Source organism: Leuciscus leuciscus (assembly GCF_965113295.1).
Source record: "Leuciscus leuciscus genome assembly, chromosome: 1".
In the NCBI taxonomy this organism is placed as follows: Eukaryota; Metazoa; Chordata; class Actinopteri; order Cypriniformes; family Leuciscidae; genus Leuciscus; species Leuciscus leuciscus.
In genome coordinates this window covers 51928387-51947820 of record NC_138725.1, presented here as the reverse complement: position 1 = coordinate 51947820, position 19434 = coordinate 51928387, and the positions used below count along the sequence as shown (strand labels likewise).

The following is a 19434-nucleotide window of genomic DNA, read 5'->3' as shown; positions in this document are numbered from 1 at the left end:
ATAAAAACCTTTTCCATTGATTTCATGACTTTAGATGTCACAGGATTATAGTCATTGTTTTCCTAAGGACAGTAAATTTTAGGATTTGGAATTATAATAGATTTTCCCCAAAGCTCTGGAAATACTGACAAGCTTTTAGTCTGCATCATGGCAGATGGCCAGCATTCCAGCAGGACTGAGTTGGATGAACATCATATTTTCTTCTGCAATAGCAGATATTTCGACAAAGATTGAGTGGCATTTCCAAACTTTGTCTTCAGATTATTGTAGATTTGGGCTATTGTTACAAATGTAAATAATGGACTCTGAATACTGATGTGTTTTGTTATTTTGTTCCACTAAGGCAGTAGCAATAATCTCTGTCACTCTTGCTCTCTTTTACCATGTTCCTCTGAGGCGGAAGCATGATGCTTGCAGAGAGGAAGATGCACCTCCGTCTCAAAAAATGGCACAGGAAATAGAAACATCATTGCTGAGCTCTCTGGATTCATTGAAGAAAATAATGGAAGTTACAGAGGTAAGGGGTAAATTCAAAGATATAAATGTAGGCCTATGTGTTTTTGTATAGACCACCTGCGAAGTTCTTCGTAAAATAATGAGAGAGATGTTGAGGAACACGAAGCATCAAGTGACAGCTTCAGTCAGCTGATTTTGCGATAACCTCATTTTGTTGTGGGCCATGGACACAAAGGAGATTGAATAAGACTTCGCGGAAACTCTCATTAGAAACACAATACCATTGAACTGAAACACAGTAGGCGATACTCATTCATTCTGCAGAGGAAATCTGAGCGGATATGTGTTCCAGACCTCGAGTAGAGTACAGCTTTGGCGTTAAAATACAGGACATATCATTCATTAATCCTGATGACGTCTCTTTTTGAAGGCTGCGTCCTCCGGAGGTCGCGTTTGTCGGCAGCATTCGTCATAAAGAATGTCTTATTTCAGAACAGTAACCATTATACAATAGAGTGTAGGGACACACCAAAGAACTACTGCTGATGAAAGCCGCGTGCGTCGGGGGGGCTGACACTGACAGCCGATGTCAGCATGCGTGTTCTGCGCCTGCATGTAAAGGATACTGTCTATTTCGGCAGATATAGTCGTCTATATTCGTCATTCAGAAAGGGAAACCGACGCTGCAGGGCAGGCTGTAGATACACAAACCGTAAACTAAGCAGTGCGTGCTTACCGTTTTGAATATCAATCTTGCTAAACACTTTCTTTATTCCACTCTGCTCATGTTAATGTTGAAATATTCGCCAAGGAACACTCAGGTAAGATGACGTTACATTAGAACAGCCTTCTATCTGTGCCTTTTTGACGACTTTGCTCGTTGTTTTGCTATTATTCTTGTGCACTGACTCGTTCACTAAGCCGAACAGCCAATCAGAGTTCTCTCTCTCACCGACGGTCCGGACACCCCGACGGCGTCCGACTAGAGCCAACGGTGCGGAACACACCTGAAAAACGTTGCTGCTATAGTTAACGCTGCACCTGATCGGAAATTTTAGATAGGCCTAACGGAAGATCAGCCTATCAGTTTATCGGCGAGAAGTTCCAGAGTCACCGGTGGCAAACAAACCGCTAATGCGGATGTAACCCCTACACCTGGATCCTCTGTGCAGGCCTCGAACCCGGGTCTCGGGCGTGAGAGTGAGAGTCAGGCGCTAGGAGGCTAAAGACTGCAACCTCTAGCGTCTGTCGCTAGAGCTCTATTGAGATCAGAGGAGTGAGGTTTACTCGACACAGCGACTATAGCTGGCCTCCGTTACACGGATAATGATTCATTTAAGCCAGTGTCTGGAATCTGGAGGACCATGATGCTATCAAGCCGCATTGCGTACGTAAGATACAAAATGAAAAAAGAAATCATAAATAATTTTGATAAAATCATACGTGTCAATGTCATGTAAGGAGATCTGATGAGTGTAAATCTTTTAACAATCTAGGTTAAAGGGTATGTTCCAATTTTGTATTTGAGTTGGTTTTATACATTTTCTGGATATGTGTATTTCCTTCTAGCCTATGTTAGATTTAAAATGTGGTATCTGAGCAAAAATAACTAAAATACATTCATCTTGAATAGTTAAGTGAGGGTTGTCATTATTCCTTTTTTCCATAAAAGTTTTCAAATATTAATATCACATTTTGAGGTTTATTTTTTATTTTTTATTTTTTTAGGGTTCCTCCTTTTTACCTAAAAAAAAAGTCACTAAAAGTAAACTTATAAAGTCCCCATGAAAGAATTTTTTTTTTTTTGTGGCTTTTAGTATGAATATGTTAGACTTAGGGGTTATCTATAGGCTAATATGCTCCAAAAAAATGACAAAATTCGCATTTAGAAGATATAAGCATTCAAAACGTACAGTCTCTCACTTCCACCAATATGGATCAATGATTTTGATGAAAAAAACCTAAAGTGTCCCGCCCCCAAGAAGATGCTGAAACTGCGGCTGCAATCGGTCACTTGTTCACAGTATTACTATTTTATATGGTGAATGGCGCAGAGCTCACTATATAGGGGATAGGAAATGATTCAGACATTGTAAATATGCTTTCCATTGGGGCGAATGAAGTCTGGTTACGTGTTTCTGTCACGCGAACCGCCGCAGCTCACACAGTCTGCTCTGGTCCAGAGACACGATAGCACAGAGAGGATCATATGCGCAAGTCTGCGCAGACCACAAAACGTATCGGACCCATTTTAAAGGTGCTCTAAGCGATGTCACGCGTTTTTTAGGCCAAAACATTTTTTGTCACATACAGCAAACATCTCCTCACTATCCGCAAGCTACCTCTCCCCTGAACACACTGTAAAAAAACACGGTCTCTGTAGATAGCCCAGGCTCCACAAATGGCAACAAAAACAAACTGGGCCAACCTGCACCACGAAAACATAACAAACTGTTCCAGCCAATAACCGACAAGCAGGATTTGAGGGGTTAGTGCGCGGATGAGGAGGAGGGAGGGTCTAGCTAGCCGTTTTGTTTGACAATACTTCGAACGTCAACATGAAGTGACGTCACCCAACATCACTTAGAGCACCTTTAATACTGCACAGAATGCTTTATTAAAGCGACATGGAGGAGATTTGGAGGAGAAACAGGTAGACAGACTCGGCATTAGAAACAGCGCTGACGAGTGGAAGCGATAACACCGGTGCCATGCATCCACCAACATACATTTCAAAACGACACATCTACAGAAGCTACACTTTTCAAACTATACATCCTCAGCATGATAATGATCACTGTGGCTGTCAAATGCGGCTATACCGAGTTCAACAGCTCTGGCCGAACTATGATATAAGCAAAACGTAATTGGCTATTTTAAAAAAGGGGAGGAGCTGCTCGATTTGTCCGCCCGGCGCCCTGTGTCAGTGGAAATGACGTCACCACATTAAAAAACTCTGTGTGTTTCGAAGCACTTCAGAATTCTTTAATCTTTGCTTCTTGCATGTTGATTATTACCACACTGACTTAATTTGATGGGCAAAGGTTTTTTCAAATATTAATATTTTTATTTTTATTAATAGAATACAAATTACTTTTATTCCAACAATTGAAAACATGTTCATCATAGAAGAAGTGTGTTCAAGTCATTGGGTTAATACATTTCATTATTAATCCATCTTAAATGCATTACATCGTTGCAGTCAGTCATGAAGGGATTTATGGAATGTTATTCTTGAGCCACATGACATGCAGCCAACATTTCAGTAATGTAACACAGCCATATTCAGCTCATTTAATTATTTAATATTTAATATAATATATTGAGAAATAAAAGAGAGAAGCACAAATAACTGCAGTTCATCCGGTCATTGGTGAACTTTAGATATAAAAGAACACTTTAATGATTTCTTGTTAATTTGTAAAACTACTGAGTTAAAACATTTGCTAAAAAAATAAAATAAACTGCCCAAACTATAAAATTCCACTGATGCCTTGTTTATTTCAATATAATGTCCCTTTTTCTGCTTACAGTGCTGTATGAACTATGAACCTGTCAGCTGAAACTGGTAAATTATTTATTATGAAGTATCATTTTCTCACCCTCATGTTGTTCCAACCCGTATAAGTTTCTTTCTTCTGTTGAACACAAATGAAAGACATTTTGAAGGATGTTGGCAGCCAGACAATTAGTGTCACCAATTGACTTATATTTTAGGAAACAAAAATACTATGAAACTCAGTGGGTGAACTGTCTAGTTACCAACATTCTTTAAAATATCTTCTTTTGAATTCAACTCATACAGGTTTGGAAAAACATGAGGGTGAGTAAATGAGGACAGATACTATCACTTTAAGCTTCTTTTGTTTATAATGTTTCAGTTCTTAAGTCAAGTTAAGAACTGTTGATCTGATGTAACCAGTTTGGTAATATAGTCCAACTGCTGAACGGTTTTGCTACGCAAATTTTCTTGCTTAATTTCCCTTAATGTACAGTTTTTTCCCACGCAGTGTTGAAGATTATGCAAAAAAGAAGCCTTTTAACAGGTTAAATTGTATTTGATATGGGCTCTGTCCTTGACATTAAATTGGGCTTGTAATTACATTTATGATCATTGTTAATTTTTAACTACTCACACACTTTGGGATTTAGCAAATAGGTTGCATGACTTTTAATTCATGTCTTGATATGGGCTTGAAAGATTTGATATTTGTGCAGAGTAGACAAAAGTTAGGATTACATTTACATTTACATTTATTCATTTAGCTGACGCTTTTATCCAAAGCGACTTACAATTGCTATATATGTCAGAGGTCGCACGCCTCTGGAGCAACTAGGGGTTAAGTGTCTTGCTCAGGGACACATTGGTGTCTCACAGTGGATTCAAACCCGGGTCTCTCACACCAAAGGCATGTGTCTTATCCATTGCGCCACACCACCCCCTTTACATAGTGTTAGTGGATGAGTGATCGTGCACAAAAGACTAATTAAATAAGTCAAATTGGAAAAAATAATTCGCTCCAGTGGGGTATCGATCTCCATTTCTTCTCCATTTCATCCAAAAATGAAAATTCTTTCATTAATTACTCTCCCTCATGTTGTTCTAAACCCGTAAGACTTTTGTTCATCTTCTAAACACAAATGAATATCTTTTTGATGAAATCTGAGATATTTCTATCTCTCCATAGACATCTACGCAACTGATAATTTGGCGCTTCAAAAATTTCATAAAGAGATTGTAAAACTATGAATTGAGCGGTTTCGTCCAAAATTTTCTGAAGAGACATGTTTGCTTTATATTATAAACAGATATAATTTACGCTTTTATTCACATTTAAACACTCATCAACCCACACATCAGTTTTGGTAAACTGAAGCTCAAGCATATTTGCTTGACGTGCGAGAAGCAATGAGGTTCATTCTTGTGTTACGGAGCACGTTTGAGCTTCAGCAAGAACCAATGATGTTCATTCTCAATTAGTTTTACAACTACTTAATGAACATTTTGAAGCGTCAAAGTGTCAGTTGCGTAGCTGTCTATAAAGGAACAGAAAGCTCATCAAAAAGATTTTAATTTGTGTTCCGAAGATGAACGAAAGTCTTACGGGTTTAGAACGACATGAGGGTGAGTCATTAATGACAGAATTTTCATTTTTGGGTGAAATAAATGTTTGGGTGTAGCATACCAAGTAGCCTACCAATATTTACTGTCTCTCAATTAAGGTCATGGTAGTTGCATTCAGTTAGTCCTATACAAAGAATTACCATTTAAGTCTTTCCCCATATTTCTTCTAATGTGAAATGGAACCATTTTCTCTGAATATTTCACATTTGCACGGGGATTACATAATTATTGTATTATTAATTAAATTATAAAGTCTGAACTCTGAAGGAATGAGTGAATAAAGTATTTTTCGGAAAATTACATTTTGACAGTCAAGATTCGTGCTCTTTGTGGGAAGTGTCTTTGCCAATTTTGGGCGCAAAGGGCGGGCACTTTCACAGACCACAACTCTAGAAGGACTGAATTCATGTAACAACATTCAGACTAAGAAATGACTTGTCCGTTCAATGCTAGTATCCTCCGTCGATTTGTTTCCTACAGGTATTGCTTGTTGTTACGCTGTACTTGACGTCCTTTTGTTTCGTTTGCAGAGTGAATCACCCGACTGTCGTCGGTAAACACTTCAGTCAACAACGGGAGAGGATTCAACTGAGTTATAATGTCTAATGAGAAATCGAAGTTAACTTATTTGATAACTGGAGGATGCGGTTTTCTTGGGCAGCATCTGTTGAGAGTTTTGTTGGAGAAGGAAGAAAATATCAAAGAGATCAGGCTTTTCGATAAAACCGTTTACCCTAATCTACAAAGTCACAGTACAGGTAAGAAACACATGTAACAAACTAGCGAGCTTATTAGTTCCCACAATGGTTTAAATATTGATACATAGCCTACTAATTTGTTGAATAGGCTATACGTTTATGGTTGTGTCTCCCACCTATTCATCGTAACGTTCACTATACGTTCGTTTTAGTTTTCAGACGCTTGATGTTAACTAGGCTATATACATCACGCTATTTTTGTCATGTTTTTAAAGTAATTAACATGTTTATCACATCTCAAATTATGCATTGCGTTTTATAATATTCGATAATGGGAATTCAATTTTAAACATTTTTGGATTAATATGACAGACTCATCTTGCTGAGCATTTAAAGCTAGCCTACTTATTATTTCTTACGTTGAAAAAAATCTAAGCAATCTTGATTGGGAATGACACAGGCTAAATAAAAATGTTATATTCACAAAATATTTACCTTGATTGTTCTTTATTTTCTTCATCATACATCACATTTCATCTTAAACTGACACGATTGCTTCAACAGTGTCAGTTTAAGATGAAATGTGATGTATGATGAAGAAAAAAAAAATCAATATTAAATATTTTGTTGGTAACCAAGTACACACAACTTCTGAAAACATTTATGTCAAAATTTCTGTTTGTGTTGGAAATTAAGCGACAAATCGAAAGGGGACAAGTGGAAATATTTTTGGGAAATAAATACATTTCTAATTCTAATACTCTGAATATTGAATTTATGTATATTCTTCCTTTAGATTATCATAGTTTTAAAAATGTAGTAATTTATAGATTGTTTTTGACATTCGTGATGAGCACAGTATAGGGTGTAGTTTCCGAAAATGCCCAGGGGAAACATCTGTTGTTTTTTATGACTCCAATAATGGGAAAAAAAACATTGAAAAGACTGAGGAAATGGAAATGTTCATTCATGTCATTGTGTATATTATTGGCTTGGTTACGTTGTTGAGGTCAGGCCACACCAGTCACTTCTATCCAATCCAGTGTCCTCTTCTCACCTTCCCAGCCCCATGAGTCTGATGTCCTGCTGTACAAAGGGGATATTATTCAGTGTATTGACCTGATCATGTTAAAATGGAGAAGTGTGTAGCTCTGCTTAGCTGAAGCACAGTGTACTTTTGCAGAGAAATAGATGCACGAAGCATGTTGGATTTTGAATTCAGTTTGCTGCTTCTAATTTATATGTCAAATGTTTTCTATAAACCAGAGTTTCTTGGCTCTTTCAACAAGTAGATCTCATTACAGTGTCCGTTGTCCTGCCTTAATGTATTCTACTCCTCACATATTTTGCTAGTTTTTATCCCAGGGGCTATGGGGGAAAGATTGCATTACTTCCACAAAGATGCTTGGAATTGACAACAGTTTAACATGTGGTCAAAGTCTAAATGGCAACAGAAAGACGTTAGATAACCATTTGTTATCAGAACTGAACATTGACCTACTTGGCACTGTGAAATAGTAGGGAGTTTTTTTTTTTTTTTTTTATGTGACTGATTTTAAATAAACTTTGTGACTGCTTGCAAAGATTTTGTTCATAGACAGACTTTATATATGTTATTTATAATGTTTTATCATAAAGCCCAATTAATCAACATCACCCTAATACAAGGGACTGTAGGAAACTCAGAATCGAAGACCAGGAGACTTGGTTCTTTCTTCAGCAGGATTCTTTATTGAGAACACAAGTCGTAGCTGCAGTCATCAAGTCTGACTAAGGGAACTTTACATGGTCTCTTATCCGATTGTTAAGTCTGACGTCACGCGTGACGTTTAGCCTTTTCCGGGTCCAAGCGCTCCTCTCGTCCAGAAATAACAATGGTGGAACCTGTACATTTATTTACGATCACGTCCTTCTTAGTGAGGCACCCTTGGCGGTCGAAAAGGGTTTAAATTCCTTTAACACCAACAGAGTGGTTAGTGTAGCTCATCACTCACGTGGCATAATTAAGGGTAGAGTCCAGGCATCAATGAAAAAGAAGATTTACGAGGTTGAAGTGAGTTAGCTCGGGACACGGGACACAGCACTGCGGCATTGTAAAAACACTCAATAATAACCAAAACACTAGCGAAAGCGGTAGGTAGGTAGAGAGGACCTGGACTTTGGACCCGGAAAGAGTATTATCGGAGAGTGGTTACGTCACGACTTAACAACCGAATAGGCATTCAGTGGGCAGTCCTTAAAGGCGCTGACAGTCCTTAAAAGTGTTGACCTTACACACAGCCTTAGACATGACCACTAAATCTAATCATCTAAAGACAATAGAGGCAATAACCCCCAACTGGAGATAATGGTACCCCCCAAATTGTATAAACAACACATGGTCACAGGAACTAAGACTATGTAAACATTCACACACATAGTTCAACTCTCAGTAGGAAGATCAAAGACTAACAAAACCCCTTCAATGGAAACTATATTGAATCTAATCAGTAAATGGATGCCATCATGTTCACCTTGAATGCCCAATACAGTGTAGTTCACCTTAGCTTTTCATGTGATGTTATGTAAGGAAGTAGGATCAGTAGATCTTAAACATATTCTTAAATTTGTAATCCTATACAGGACACTAGAGACATGTTTATTTCAACATCTTTGCATGGCACAGAGGCAATTATAGGTTGTTCCAGTCACATAAATTATTGTTTGTCTTGTGTAGCTAAAGATTTTGTCATTCTTTGGAGTAGTTAAATGCAGAAGTGTAAAAGCAATTGAAAATTTCAGATGCTACAGCAGATCTAGAGACAATATTTCTTTGCAGAACAGTGATGAAGGGCCGTTCTTTGTTAGAAAAATAGCTACGAATGAGAAAGGGAACAATGTATGTATTTACAAGGACGAGGGCGCTGCTCCCACCGGATAGATAGAGTTTATTGTTTATTTCCTGTACTCAATAATTGCATCATTGTAATCAAGAATTTAACTCACAATCCTAAAAATGACATCAGGAAGCTTCCTAAGGTAATAGAGATAATAGGATACTTAGAGATAATAGGATGCACCAAAGTGACCTTGTCATCAGCTGTCACCAACACACCCACACACTCCCTCATTTACTAGAATACATAAAGCACGTACTGACGTACACACTTTGTTTGGTATGAGGAAAACAGAAATGTCAGTAGATTTAGTACTATAGGAATCTTTTTATTGTATAAAAATATTGGTTACACTTTATTTTAAAGTGTCCTTGTTACAGTGTAATTATACATTTAAGTACTGAGTAATATTAATTAACAACATGTACTTACTATAGGGTTAGGAATAGGTTTTTTTTAGGGTTATTTGCATGTAATTATATATAATGTATTGCTAGTGGTACAGTAAGTGGTTACACAATTTTAAGGTGAGGTAGTTACATTGTACTTAGTCAAATAAGTTCTTGCGTTCTGCTGGGTGAGGTAGTGCTGTTGTCATGCGTGTGGGATCGGGGTAAATGACAGTCACTGGATACTAGGGACGGGATTTCAGGGCAGGAGTAGCTGCGCAGGAGGCGGTTGGAGCCGCTACCTGACAACGACACTACTGGGACGGCTTCTGCTTCCTCCTTGCCTCCTTTTCTTTTTGGCCGGTTTACATTCTTCATGGGTCTGCTCGGTTTTCTTTCTAAATGCACTGGATCTGTTGAATCCGGTGACAAACGTTCCTTTATTTCTTCTCTTGATGCAAGACCAGAAAGAGATGTCGCCTGCTCCTCAGACAGTAATAGACTGTTGGCGGTGCACTAATGTTATTTTTGAAGGTTTACCACTGAAGTCACCCTGTAGTCCTCAAACTTACTGTATGCTTGGGTGGATGAAGGTTTCTCTTCTGCAATGCTGTAGAAAATCTAGATAAAATGCCTTTTTTATAGACATTCATGCCTTTTATTAAAACACTAACAATCCATTTTGCTTTTTAACAAGGTATCTTCTCTCTTTTATTCGCAGAACATGTGAAGGTGGTGGTGGTGCAGGGGGATATAACAAATTATGCGAGCGTGCGTGATGCCTTTCAGGGAGCAGACCTGGTTATCCATGCAGCTAGTTTGGTTGATGTGTGGTATAAAGTCCCTGAAAAGGCCATCTATGCTGTCAATGTACTAGGTGAGTGAAGAATAAGATTGAGGAACAAACGGAGATGGATAGTAATGACTTCACTGTAGAAGTGATGCCAATGTTTTGCACTTTGAACGGGTTTAGGAGAACACTGAATTTTGCCAGCTTTGAAGATGGACTGCTGTTTAAAAGTTTAGGGTTGGTAATGTCAAATGTATGCTCACAATCACAAGGCTGCATTTATTGTAACAAACATATATTAAAAAGCATAATATTGTGAAATAATATTACACTTATATTTAATGGAATATATTTTTGTCAAATCTGAATTTTCAGTTTCCAGTCTTCAGTGTCACATGATCCTTCAGAAATCATCACACTTTTGTATTATTATCAATGTTGAAAACAGTAGTGTTTTTTTTTTTTTTTTTTGGTCAGTGGGTGTTATGTAGGTTTTGGTTTCTCCCACAGTTTTCCTTTGGTGACATTTCCAGTAACCTTAAAACTTTACGATCTGTTTGGTGCGGAAATGCATCGTTTACTCTCACACACAGGGCGAGAATTTGCATCGTTTTCTTTCTAAAAAAGGAAGTGAGCATAATAGGCATGTGCTTTTTAGCTAGTCCACAGCTCTTCTACAATAAACCCTCATGCTAGGCTGGACAGATCATGTGGCTTTATGAGAAATAGAGCGTATGCAGTTAGTGACATCTCATTAAGCTCATCAGAAACATCAAACTCTCCATTTACAAACATTACATAAACATGTCTGATGTTGGAATTCAATCAGCATCACCATTTGCATGAGTGAAAACATGTCTATATTATCAGATACAGTGTTTTTAATTTTGACTGTTTGTGGTAGACCTTACTGGTTTTAATGTTCCTAACATATGTTTAGGCCTGTGTCAGTTTAGCACTCATTGATATAGACAAACCCAGAAGATACAGATAAAAACAAGAGCAAGAGATGATGAATGTGCTGTCGTACTGGAATGTTCCATTGGTTTGGATCCTGCCCTACCATATCATTTGATCCTTTTCTCTCACATCTTCATGCCACATTAATTTCCCAGATGTCTCCTCTTTAAATGCCATTGAAGGATGCTGGATACTTAAAAGCCATCTGCACAATTGTTTACCTTTATTTTTTCCACTTATCACTAAACACCTGATACTTCAGAAAGCATTTACATAGCTGATGGGTTTCTTGTTCAGACTATCTGGTGCTTCCAAGTACATGAAAGCATTACTTGGAATTTAGGGATCAGTTCCAGCTTCCAGTCTGGTTAATGTCAGTGTAAGCAACACAAACAGATTTAGTTTAGCTCATTAATTTGTTTTAGTACAGCAGTAGTGTTCCTTTTTTCTTCACCGCTTAGTTGTTTTTAATGTATTAAATTAATTTAAGTTGTTAATTAATGCTTTTTCTTTTTGGGTGCTTTTTTCCATCAGGGACGGAGAATGTAATAAATGCCTGTGTAGAAATCGGTATTCAGAATTTGATCTATACAAGCTCCATGGAGGTGGTTGGTCCAAATGTAAAAGGAGATACATTCATCAGGTAAGTGTATTAATTTAAATATCGTTTTATATGTAAGAAGACTTTACATAGTGTTGTGTATTCAGATTCAAAATATTCACTGGAATAAAAAGAGTTTAAAGGATTTGGGTGTAATGGAGAGAATGTCTGGGAGACTGAAGGGGAGGAAGGGTTTGTACATGTTGAATGCATTCTGGAATGACACAATGTTTTCAACATTCCATCTTGAAATATCTGTCAAGCTGAATTATTACAGGCCACAGTTGTGATGGACACAGTTTGGGAATGCTATTTACACTTTTTTAACATTCCAAAAGTAAAGGTCTGTTTCTCTGCCACTGCGGTTTTTCTACTGGTCACCTGAAGCAAGTGATGCTTGCATGTCTCAAAACACTTGTGGTGTTGTGCATCGTGTTCATATTGTGTTCTAATGGTAGGAATTCTAAAGTAGCAATTGCCAGCTCTGTAATTAGTCAGCCCAGATGGAATCTTATGTTTTTCCCCACATGTTCTGTGTTGATTTTGCAGGAAACGTATGAACTCTGTTTGTAAACATGTTAGAATGTGAGCTGAGAGTAATAAAGACACAAACTATTTAGGTAAAAAAAACAAAAAACCATCGGATCGTGGTTTGGCCTAGTAATCAACCAAACTCAAAGAAAAATGAGTCATGCAGTCTTATCAGAGACCCAAATGACAAATTTAGGATGACTTTAAAGTGCAACAAAGGTTTTTAACTCAAGTCTTACCACCAACTTCAAATAAAAAAGCACACAGAGAAAACCTTGAAGTCTTTCCATTACTGTCATGTGCTAGAAACATGAATGTTTTCCTGAGTGACTAACACACATATATACAGGTCATCAGTTTTGAGATATTTTCATTCAAACATACACATATTCACACATCAATTAAATTATTTAAAAGCAACAAGATTATATTTTAGCAATTACATGTTATCCCTCCTCTCTCTCTCCCTCCTTCCCTCAACATTGTTTTGATATCTAACGTTGTTAAACATTAGTTGCATGCCTTTCTAAGGTCATGAAAATAATGAATGTTTTTGCTGGAAAATGTGAGCTGCCGTAGACAACTATTCACAGAAGAAAATTAAAAACTATCTTCATAATCTCTTTGGAAAGCAGCATTGCACAAACGATTTGTGTTGATGCAATATCTGTGTTTATATAAATAACTATTTCTATAAATAATTGTGAATAATTACAAACCCCAACTCAAACCCAAAGTTATACCTAGGTCAAATGTTTGAGTTAGGTTTGGGTTTGTTATTAAAGGTGCATTGTGTAATATTTAGGAGGATCTGTTGACAGAAATGCTATTTCATATATACATAACTATGTTTTCAGTGGTTTATAAAGACCTTACTTAATGAACCGTTATGTTTTTAGAATGAGCCATTTCTATCTACATACGCCGCGGGTCCCCTTACATTGAAATGCGCCGACATGTTTCTACGGTAGCCCTAAATGGACAAACGTTTCGTCACTATGCTGTACTTTGTGCAAAGAAGATGACTAAAGTCAGCGAACTGACACAATGATGAACAAGTAACAATAATATTCGCAATAACATATCGTTTTACTGAATAATTAAGTAAACCTAATTTCTTAATTTATCTTTGTAAATAAACCTCATTGCTTAACTGGCTACTCTCTGCTGTCTCAGACGACGACATCTTCCTGTCGGCCACCTTAACTTCTGTTGGTTGCAATTTGCAACCTCACCACTAGATGCCACTAAAAATTACACAGTGCACCTTTAAGTGTTTCATTTGACCAAAAATGTAATTTTATATGTGCAACACTCACTGTGCAATGACAGAGACAGTGATGTTTCAGCCATCCTCAGGATGTAGCGTCATTTTGTGCTTGCACACACATTCCATCTGTGCAAGCTGTAAGAATGCATCTGTGTCTACTCATTTAGAGAGAGCGTACAAAGAGAGCGAGCATTATGGGGATGAGTTTGGTCTTATAGTTTGACAGTATTGGTTGGGTTGTGCCACATCATTTTAGTTTCAGACTGAGTTGAGGCTTCAACTTAATGCCTGTGTAGCTCTGCTACCTATTACTTAACATTTAAAAAAAAATCTCAGACTTTTAACTCTTTGTGTTCTTCTTCCTTGACACAGAGGGAATGAGGATACTCCATATAATATATTCCATGAGATGCCCTACCCAAAGACCAAAGCTGCAGCTGAGAAAATGGTGCTGGGAGCCAATGGCACAAAGGTACTTCACAATCCAAAAATAATCACACACCGATTTAGAAATGACCCTGGCTTTAATGACTTAGAAAAGTCACAATCACCATTTACAAACACAGTGATTAAAAACAGTAAACAAGCACTGATACATTTTCCTATCTTTAATTAACATGTAGGAAGTTAGAGTATGTTTACACGACAAAGATGTGCTAAAAACGGAAATGTTTTTTCTTTGTACAGATGACAACGTTATCAAAACGATCCCTGTTCACACGGATCTGTGAAAACGACTAATAACGCTGTATTATGCATGCCAGACGTAGTTGGCGATGTCACTTTGTTAAGAAAGTTGAATGCACATGCTTATAGACACAAATGACATAATCTATAATTTTTTTGTCCGATTTTCATTCTAAAGATTGTTAATCTTAATAATACTGTATTATTACTTTGTCTTCTGGGTAAATTTCCTCTTCACAAAGCCAGAACCATTCACTGTAATCCCAATTTTAGAATGTTCTCCTCTGATATAAAGTCCCTTTTTTGCTTCCTCTAAGAAAATGTCAAAACCTTTGAACACAAAGGCTTCGAAAACATAATATCTTCCATGAGTCTGTTGTAAGGAACCTTTCATTTTTCATGATGTCAAAATATTATACTGTTAAATGTTATAATGTCCGTATTGAGGCATATACTGCACGTTTGCAGTTCATTCAAGTAATTGTCATTTAAAAAAATTTTTTTTTAACGTAAGTTTTCTACTTATACTTACATATGTTATATTCACAGGAGGGATGTACAAATATCACCCAAAACTTTATTAAAATCTACTGACATTTTGATGGAATTGAAACTCTTACTTCTCAATAACATTCTAGTTGCTATTTTCCAACTTTGCAAAATGCTGCACCCTCCCAAACCCAAGGGAAGCAAACATCACATATAGCACTCATGCTGAAATCCTTAAATCACTGTATGTTGCCTTTGCTCTTGGTGTTTCAGCGTGCCATGCATTTACTGGCGTTTCTAAGCACTATAAATCTTCATAACATTGTTGGTGTGTCTTCTGCATCTGAGTGATTTGTTTTGTAATGGAAAGATCATTTGTAGGCAAGGCAAGGCAAGGCAAGTTTATTTATATAGCACATTTCATACACAATGGCAATTCAAAGTGCTTTACATAGAAGAAATAAAATAATAAAAAGAAATAAGAATAATTAAAACAGTTTAGAAAAATTAAATAAAATACAGTACTTTTAAAAATAAAAATAATATTATTATAGATCTTTCCTTCAAAGGATTCCCTTAAGACTTAAATCTTTCCTTCTTTTAACCTTCAATCTTCTTACGACTTCCATCTATCAACTTTCCTTTAACTTTCTTTTCTCCCTCATTTACTCACACGTTCTTTTCACTTTCTTTAGCACTGCGTTCACATTCTTTCTCGACTTCCATCTATCAACTTTCCTTTAACTTTCTTTTCTCCCTCATTTACTCACACGTTCTTTTCACTTTCTTTAGCACTGCGTTCACATTCTTTCTCAGACGAAAACTTTAATATCGTCATTTAAACACTGTTCTACTTTCAAACCCACATTAATACACGTCACTTTCACATTATCACTTTCTTTTACCTTCTGAGTGGGCATTTACAGTTTCGGGCTAAATGCCCTGCTGACATAGGAGAAATTAAAATAATTAAAAGAAATAAGGATAATTAAAACAGTTTAGAAAAATAAAATGAAATACAATACAGTACAGTACAGTCGGACGAACAGCGGCACAGTGCTCATTCAGTAAATGCATAGCTAAACAGAAGTGTTTTGAGTCTGGATTTGAATGTGACCACTGTAGGAGCACATCTGATCTCTTCTGGAAGGTGTTTCCAGCTGCGGCTGGCATAATAGCTAAAAGCAGACTCACCATGTTTAGAGTGAACCCTTGGTATTTCTAGCTGATATGATCCTAATGATCTGAGTGATCTGTTGGGTTTATATTCAGTGAGCATATCTGCAATGTATTGAGGTCCTAGGCCATTGAATGATTTATATACCAGTAATAGTACTTTAAAATCAATCCTAAATTTAACTGGGAGCCAGTGTAAAGACCTGAGGACTGGTGTGATATGTTCATATTTTCTGGTTCTGCTCAGAATCCTAGCGGCAGCGTTCTGTATGAGCTGCAACTGTCTTATGGTCTTTTTGGGAAGGCCAGTGAGGAGTCCATTACAATAATCCACCCTGCTGGTGATGTGTAGGAAAGATCATTTTTTGCAGCTTTTCTGCTGCAAAAAAGTTATTGATTTCTTTCTCTCTCCTTCCTCCCACTCTCCATGATTAGGTAAAGGGAGGGAACATTCTTTACACATGCTGTCTGCGGCCAACAGGTATCTATGGGGAACAACACCAGCTCATGAAGGACTTCTACCAGAACGGGGTCCGTACAGGTGGTTGGGTGATCAGGGGAGTTCCACGGGAAACGGAGCACGGACGGGTCTATGCAGGTTAACTAACAGACTCTTGCTTCTCTGTGTGTGATGATTCTGAATTACCATAAACACAGTAACTATGGCAACAGGGGGACTGAGAACAAATAATAGAATCTTCATTGATTTGATGTCACTTTATACACTCCCTTTTTTCTGAATCTGAGCAAATCTGTCTGTCACAGGACAGGTCATAGTCCAAACATTGTGATGCCACAGATTCACAATTATGATGATCCCCTTCCTAAAAACTCTGCTATTTTTGTGTGTAAAGACACATTTATACTGTGAAAAATAAGACTTATAAATAAGTCTTAAATATCGCCTGGAAAATATTCAGTAGTATTAATGATAACAATTCTCTTTTTGTAGCCATTAGATTACATTTAGTTAGAAAAACCTCAAGCATAAACCATAAGTAAAACAAACCATGGCTGTCAGTGGAATCAGTTAATTGTGATAATCCTCATGATTTTTGTCCAGTCTTTAGAAAGCAGAATGAAATAATACCTAATTTAGTACAATTCAATTTTATTTTATTTTGTATAATAACACATTTATTTATTTATTTTAGACTATTTTTCTCCTAACTTTTTTGTGTTCCCCCTAGACCTCTTGACTTTATTAAATGAGTAGGAAAAATGTCAGTCCATACATAGAATGTGAATGTATCTGTGCTGTTTATATAGTTATGTCATGGTTTTGGAATGATAGACTCATTCGCAGTGTAATCTCTTAAATACCTCGGGTGTGGTTTTTTTTGCACGCAGGTAATGTGGCCTGGATGCACCTGCTAGCAGCACGTGCTCTGCGGGAACATCCCGATCGGCTGGGCGGGGAGTTTTATTTCTGCTACGATGACTCTCCATACAAGAGCTACGAAGACTTCAACATGCAGTTCCTGTCGACCTTCAACTTTCGCCCGTTGCAAGTGCCGGTGTGGGTGCTGTGGTTCATAGCGTGGATGAACGACCTGATGCGCTGGCTCCTCAAGCCGTTCTACAACTACACACCACTGCTCAATGGATACACACTCGCTGTGGCCCGCACATCCTTCACTGTCTGCACAGACAAAGCGTTTCGTCACTTTCAGTACCGACCGCTCTACAGCTGGGAGCAGTGCCTGGCCCGTACACAGAGCTGGGTCAACACGTTCCCTTTAGAAACCAGCACTAAGGACACCTAACAGCTGCTTTAATATCATGAGGATAGGTTTAATTAGCACATCTGTGGCCAAATATGAAAGTATGATTTTGATTAATGACCTCAAATCTAATGATGGACTGCACACAATTTTTTTTTTTTATGTTGTACTGCAGTATTTAGTATGTGCTTTGCATTAAGTAGATTTGATCATTAAATGCACCTCTTAATCATATAATTACAGTTGTGATGATCTGTCAGACGTTTAGATGAATGAAAAGTCATGCTATTATTTACATTATTATTAACAGCTGAGATAAACTTTACAAGCACTTTCATGCAAAATGCACAACTGAAGCTGTTTTGATTGTAATCTGGCACTGCAAAAACATGTATTCTTTTGATCTGATAGCTGAAGTCTTTGAGCTGAATATATTTAATGTATCAAATATAACGTGTTATACAATCCACCACATAAACTTATATATTTATACATTTCTTTGTTCTTTATAAAAATATATATTTAATTGAAAAATATTATATGGAAAATATTTAGATTTAAATACATTGTATTGTTTCTCTAGTCAGCATTAGGATACTTATGTATCTGTATAATTTTGAAGAGAAAAATAAACTATGGCTGTCAAATAAATATTTGTATACCGTCCAGTCTTTACAAAGCAGGAATTTGGAATAACTAATTTTAATTAATTATGTTTTTAAAATTGCTTCATGATTTTAAAATTGCTATAATTAAGAAGTTGAATCACTTGTTAATGTTACCTATATATAGCTCATCGGCAGGAAAGACTCCCAGACTCTCTTCCTTAAAGAATCATTACAGTGACTCACAATAACCACCCTCATTCTCCAGAAACTCAGATTTTCCATCTCTGCCTGGACAAGAAACACCAGATGATTTTACCGTAAGGTCAGGTTTTCCACATCAGCATCTATTGTTGTAGACGTATCATAGCAATCATTTTGCATGTGGCACCCATATAGACATGAAAGTAGACTATCTGTTTGCACTTTAAAGAAAAAAAAAAAGAAAGAAAGAAATGCATAATGTACTCCTTGTCCTTGTGGGGACATTTTTTTGGTCCCCATGAGGAAAACAGCTTATAAATCATTCGGTTTTCTGTGATGTGTTGGTATAGGGATAAGGTTAGTGTAAGGGGTATAGAAGATACAGTTTGTAGGCTACCGTATAAAAAGTGAGTGAGTGATTGAGTGTGTCGAGTGTGTGTGTGTGTGTGTGTGTGTGTGAGTGAGTGTGTGTGTGGGTGTGCTCTTCCACAGATGAAATAAAGTCATGCAGGTTTGTAACAACACCAGGGTAAGTAAACGATGACAGTATTTTTATTTTTGGATGAACTTTCAGTGTGGTTATAAACATTGAAAGAGAAGAAAAAAACACGAGGGTGTTCCCAACTGGCTTCAGTTCAGGGGCATTCCCTTGTAATGAGTTGCAGACTATGGGAGTACCTAGTAACAGCTTCCATAGTGACTGTCACAATATTTATTCTTTTATAATTGATTAACAGCTGAACAAAATATGTTGATGAACAGCTAATTGTCTGTGTTTTACCCCTGAGGGAATTGTGGTAAGACCAATAAAGATTAGCCACATTGCATGTACAAACTGTAGGACAACAGTGAC

General features: G+C 37.1%; 1 protein-coding gene across 4 annotated transcripts; it reads left to right on the top strand.

Annotated features, from left to right (window-relative positions):
* The first annotated feature begins 386 nt into the window (after positions 1-386).
* hsd3b7 (hydroxy-delta-5-steroid dehydrogenase, 3 beta- and steroid delta-isomerase) lies at positions 387-18423 on the top strand. Of its 4 annotated transcripts, none has more exons than XM_082139098.1 (7): positions 387-517; positions 6112-6339; positions 10266-10421; positions 11829-11937; positions 14069-14168; positions 16484-16646; positions 17399-18423. In XM_082139098.1, exons 2-7 carry the CDS (start codon positions 6180-6182, stop codon positions 17812-17814), a joined length of 1104 nt encoding a protein of 367 aa, XP_081995224.1. In that variant the 5' UTR covers positions 387-517; positions 6112-6179; the 3' UTR covers positions 17815-18423. The 4 variants fall into 4 exon arrangements, with proteins under 4 accessions (XP_081995224.1, XP_081995227.1, XP_081995226.1 ...); XM_082139101.1 differs by lacking the exon at positions 387-517 and adding an exon at positions 1047-1277; XM_082139100.1 differs by lacking the exon at positions 387-517 and adding an exon at positions 1338-1843.
* The last annotated feature ends 1011 nt before the right edge of the window (positions 18424-19434 follow it).

What these genes read in the sequence shown, in the direction of transcription:
- hsd3b7 (XM_082139098.1), top strand. Translation starts at nt 6,180, where the DNA reads ATGTCTAATGAGAAATCGAAGTTAACTTATTTGATAACTGGAGGATGC. An exon ending in CTATGCTGTCAATGTACTAG is followed by an intron (nt 10,422 to 11,828) that starts GTGAGTGAAGAA and finishes TTTTTCCATCAG; the next exon opens with GGACGGAGAATGTAATAAAT. An exon ending in GCACGGACGGGTCTATGCAG is followed by an intron (nt 16,647 to 17,398) that starts GTTAACTAACAG and finishes TTTTGCACGCAG; the next exon opens with GTAATGTGGCCTGGATGCAC.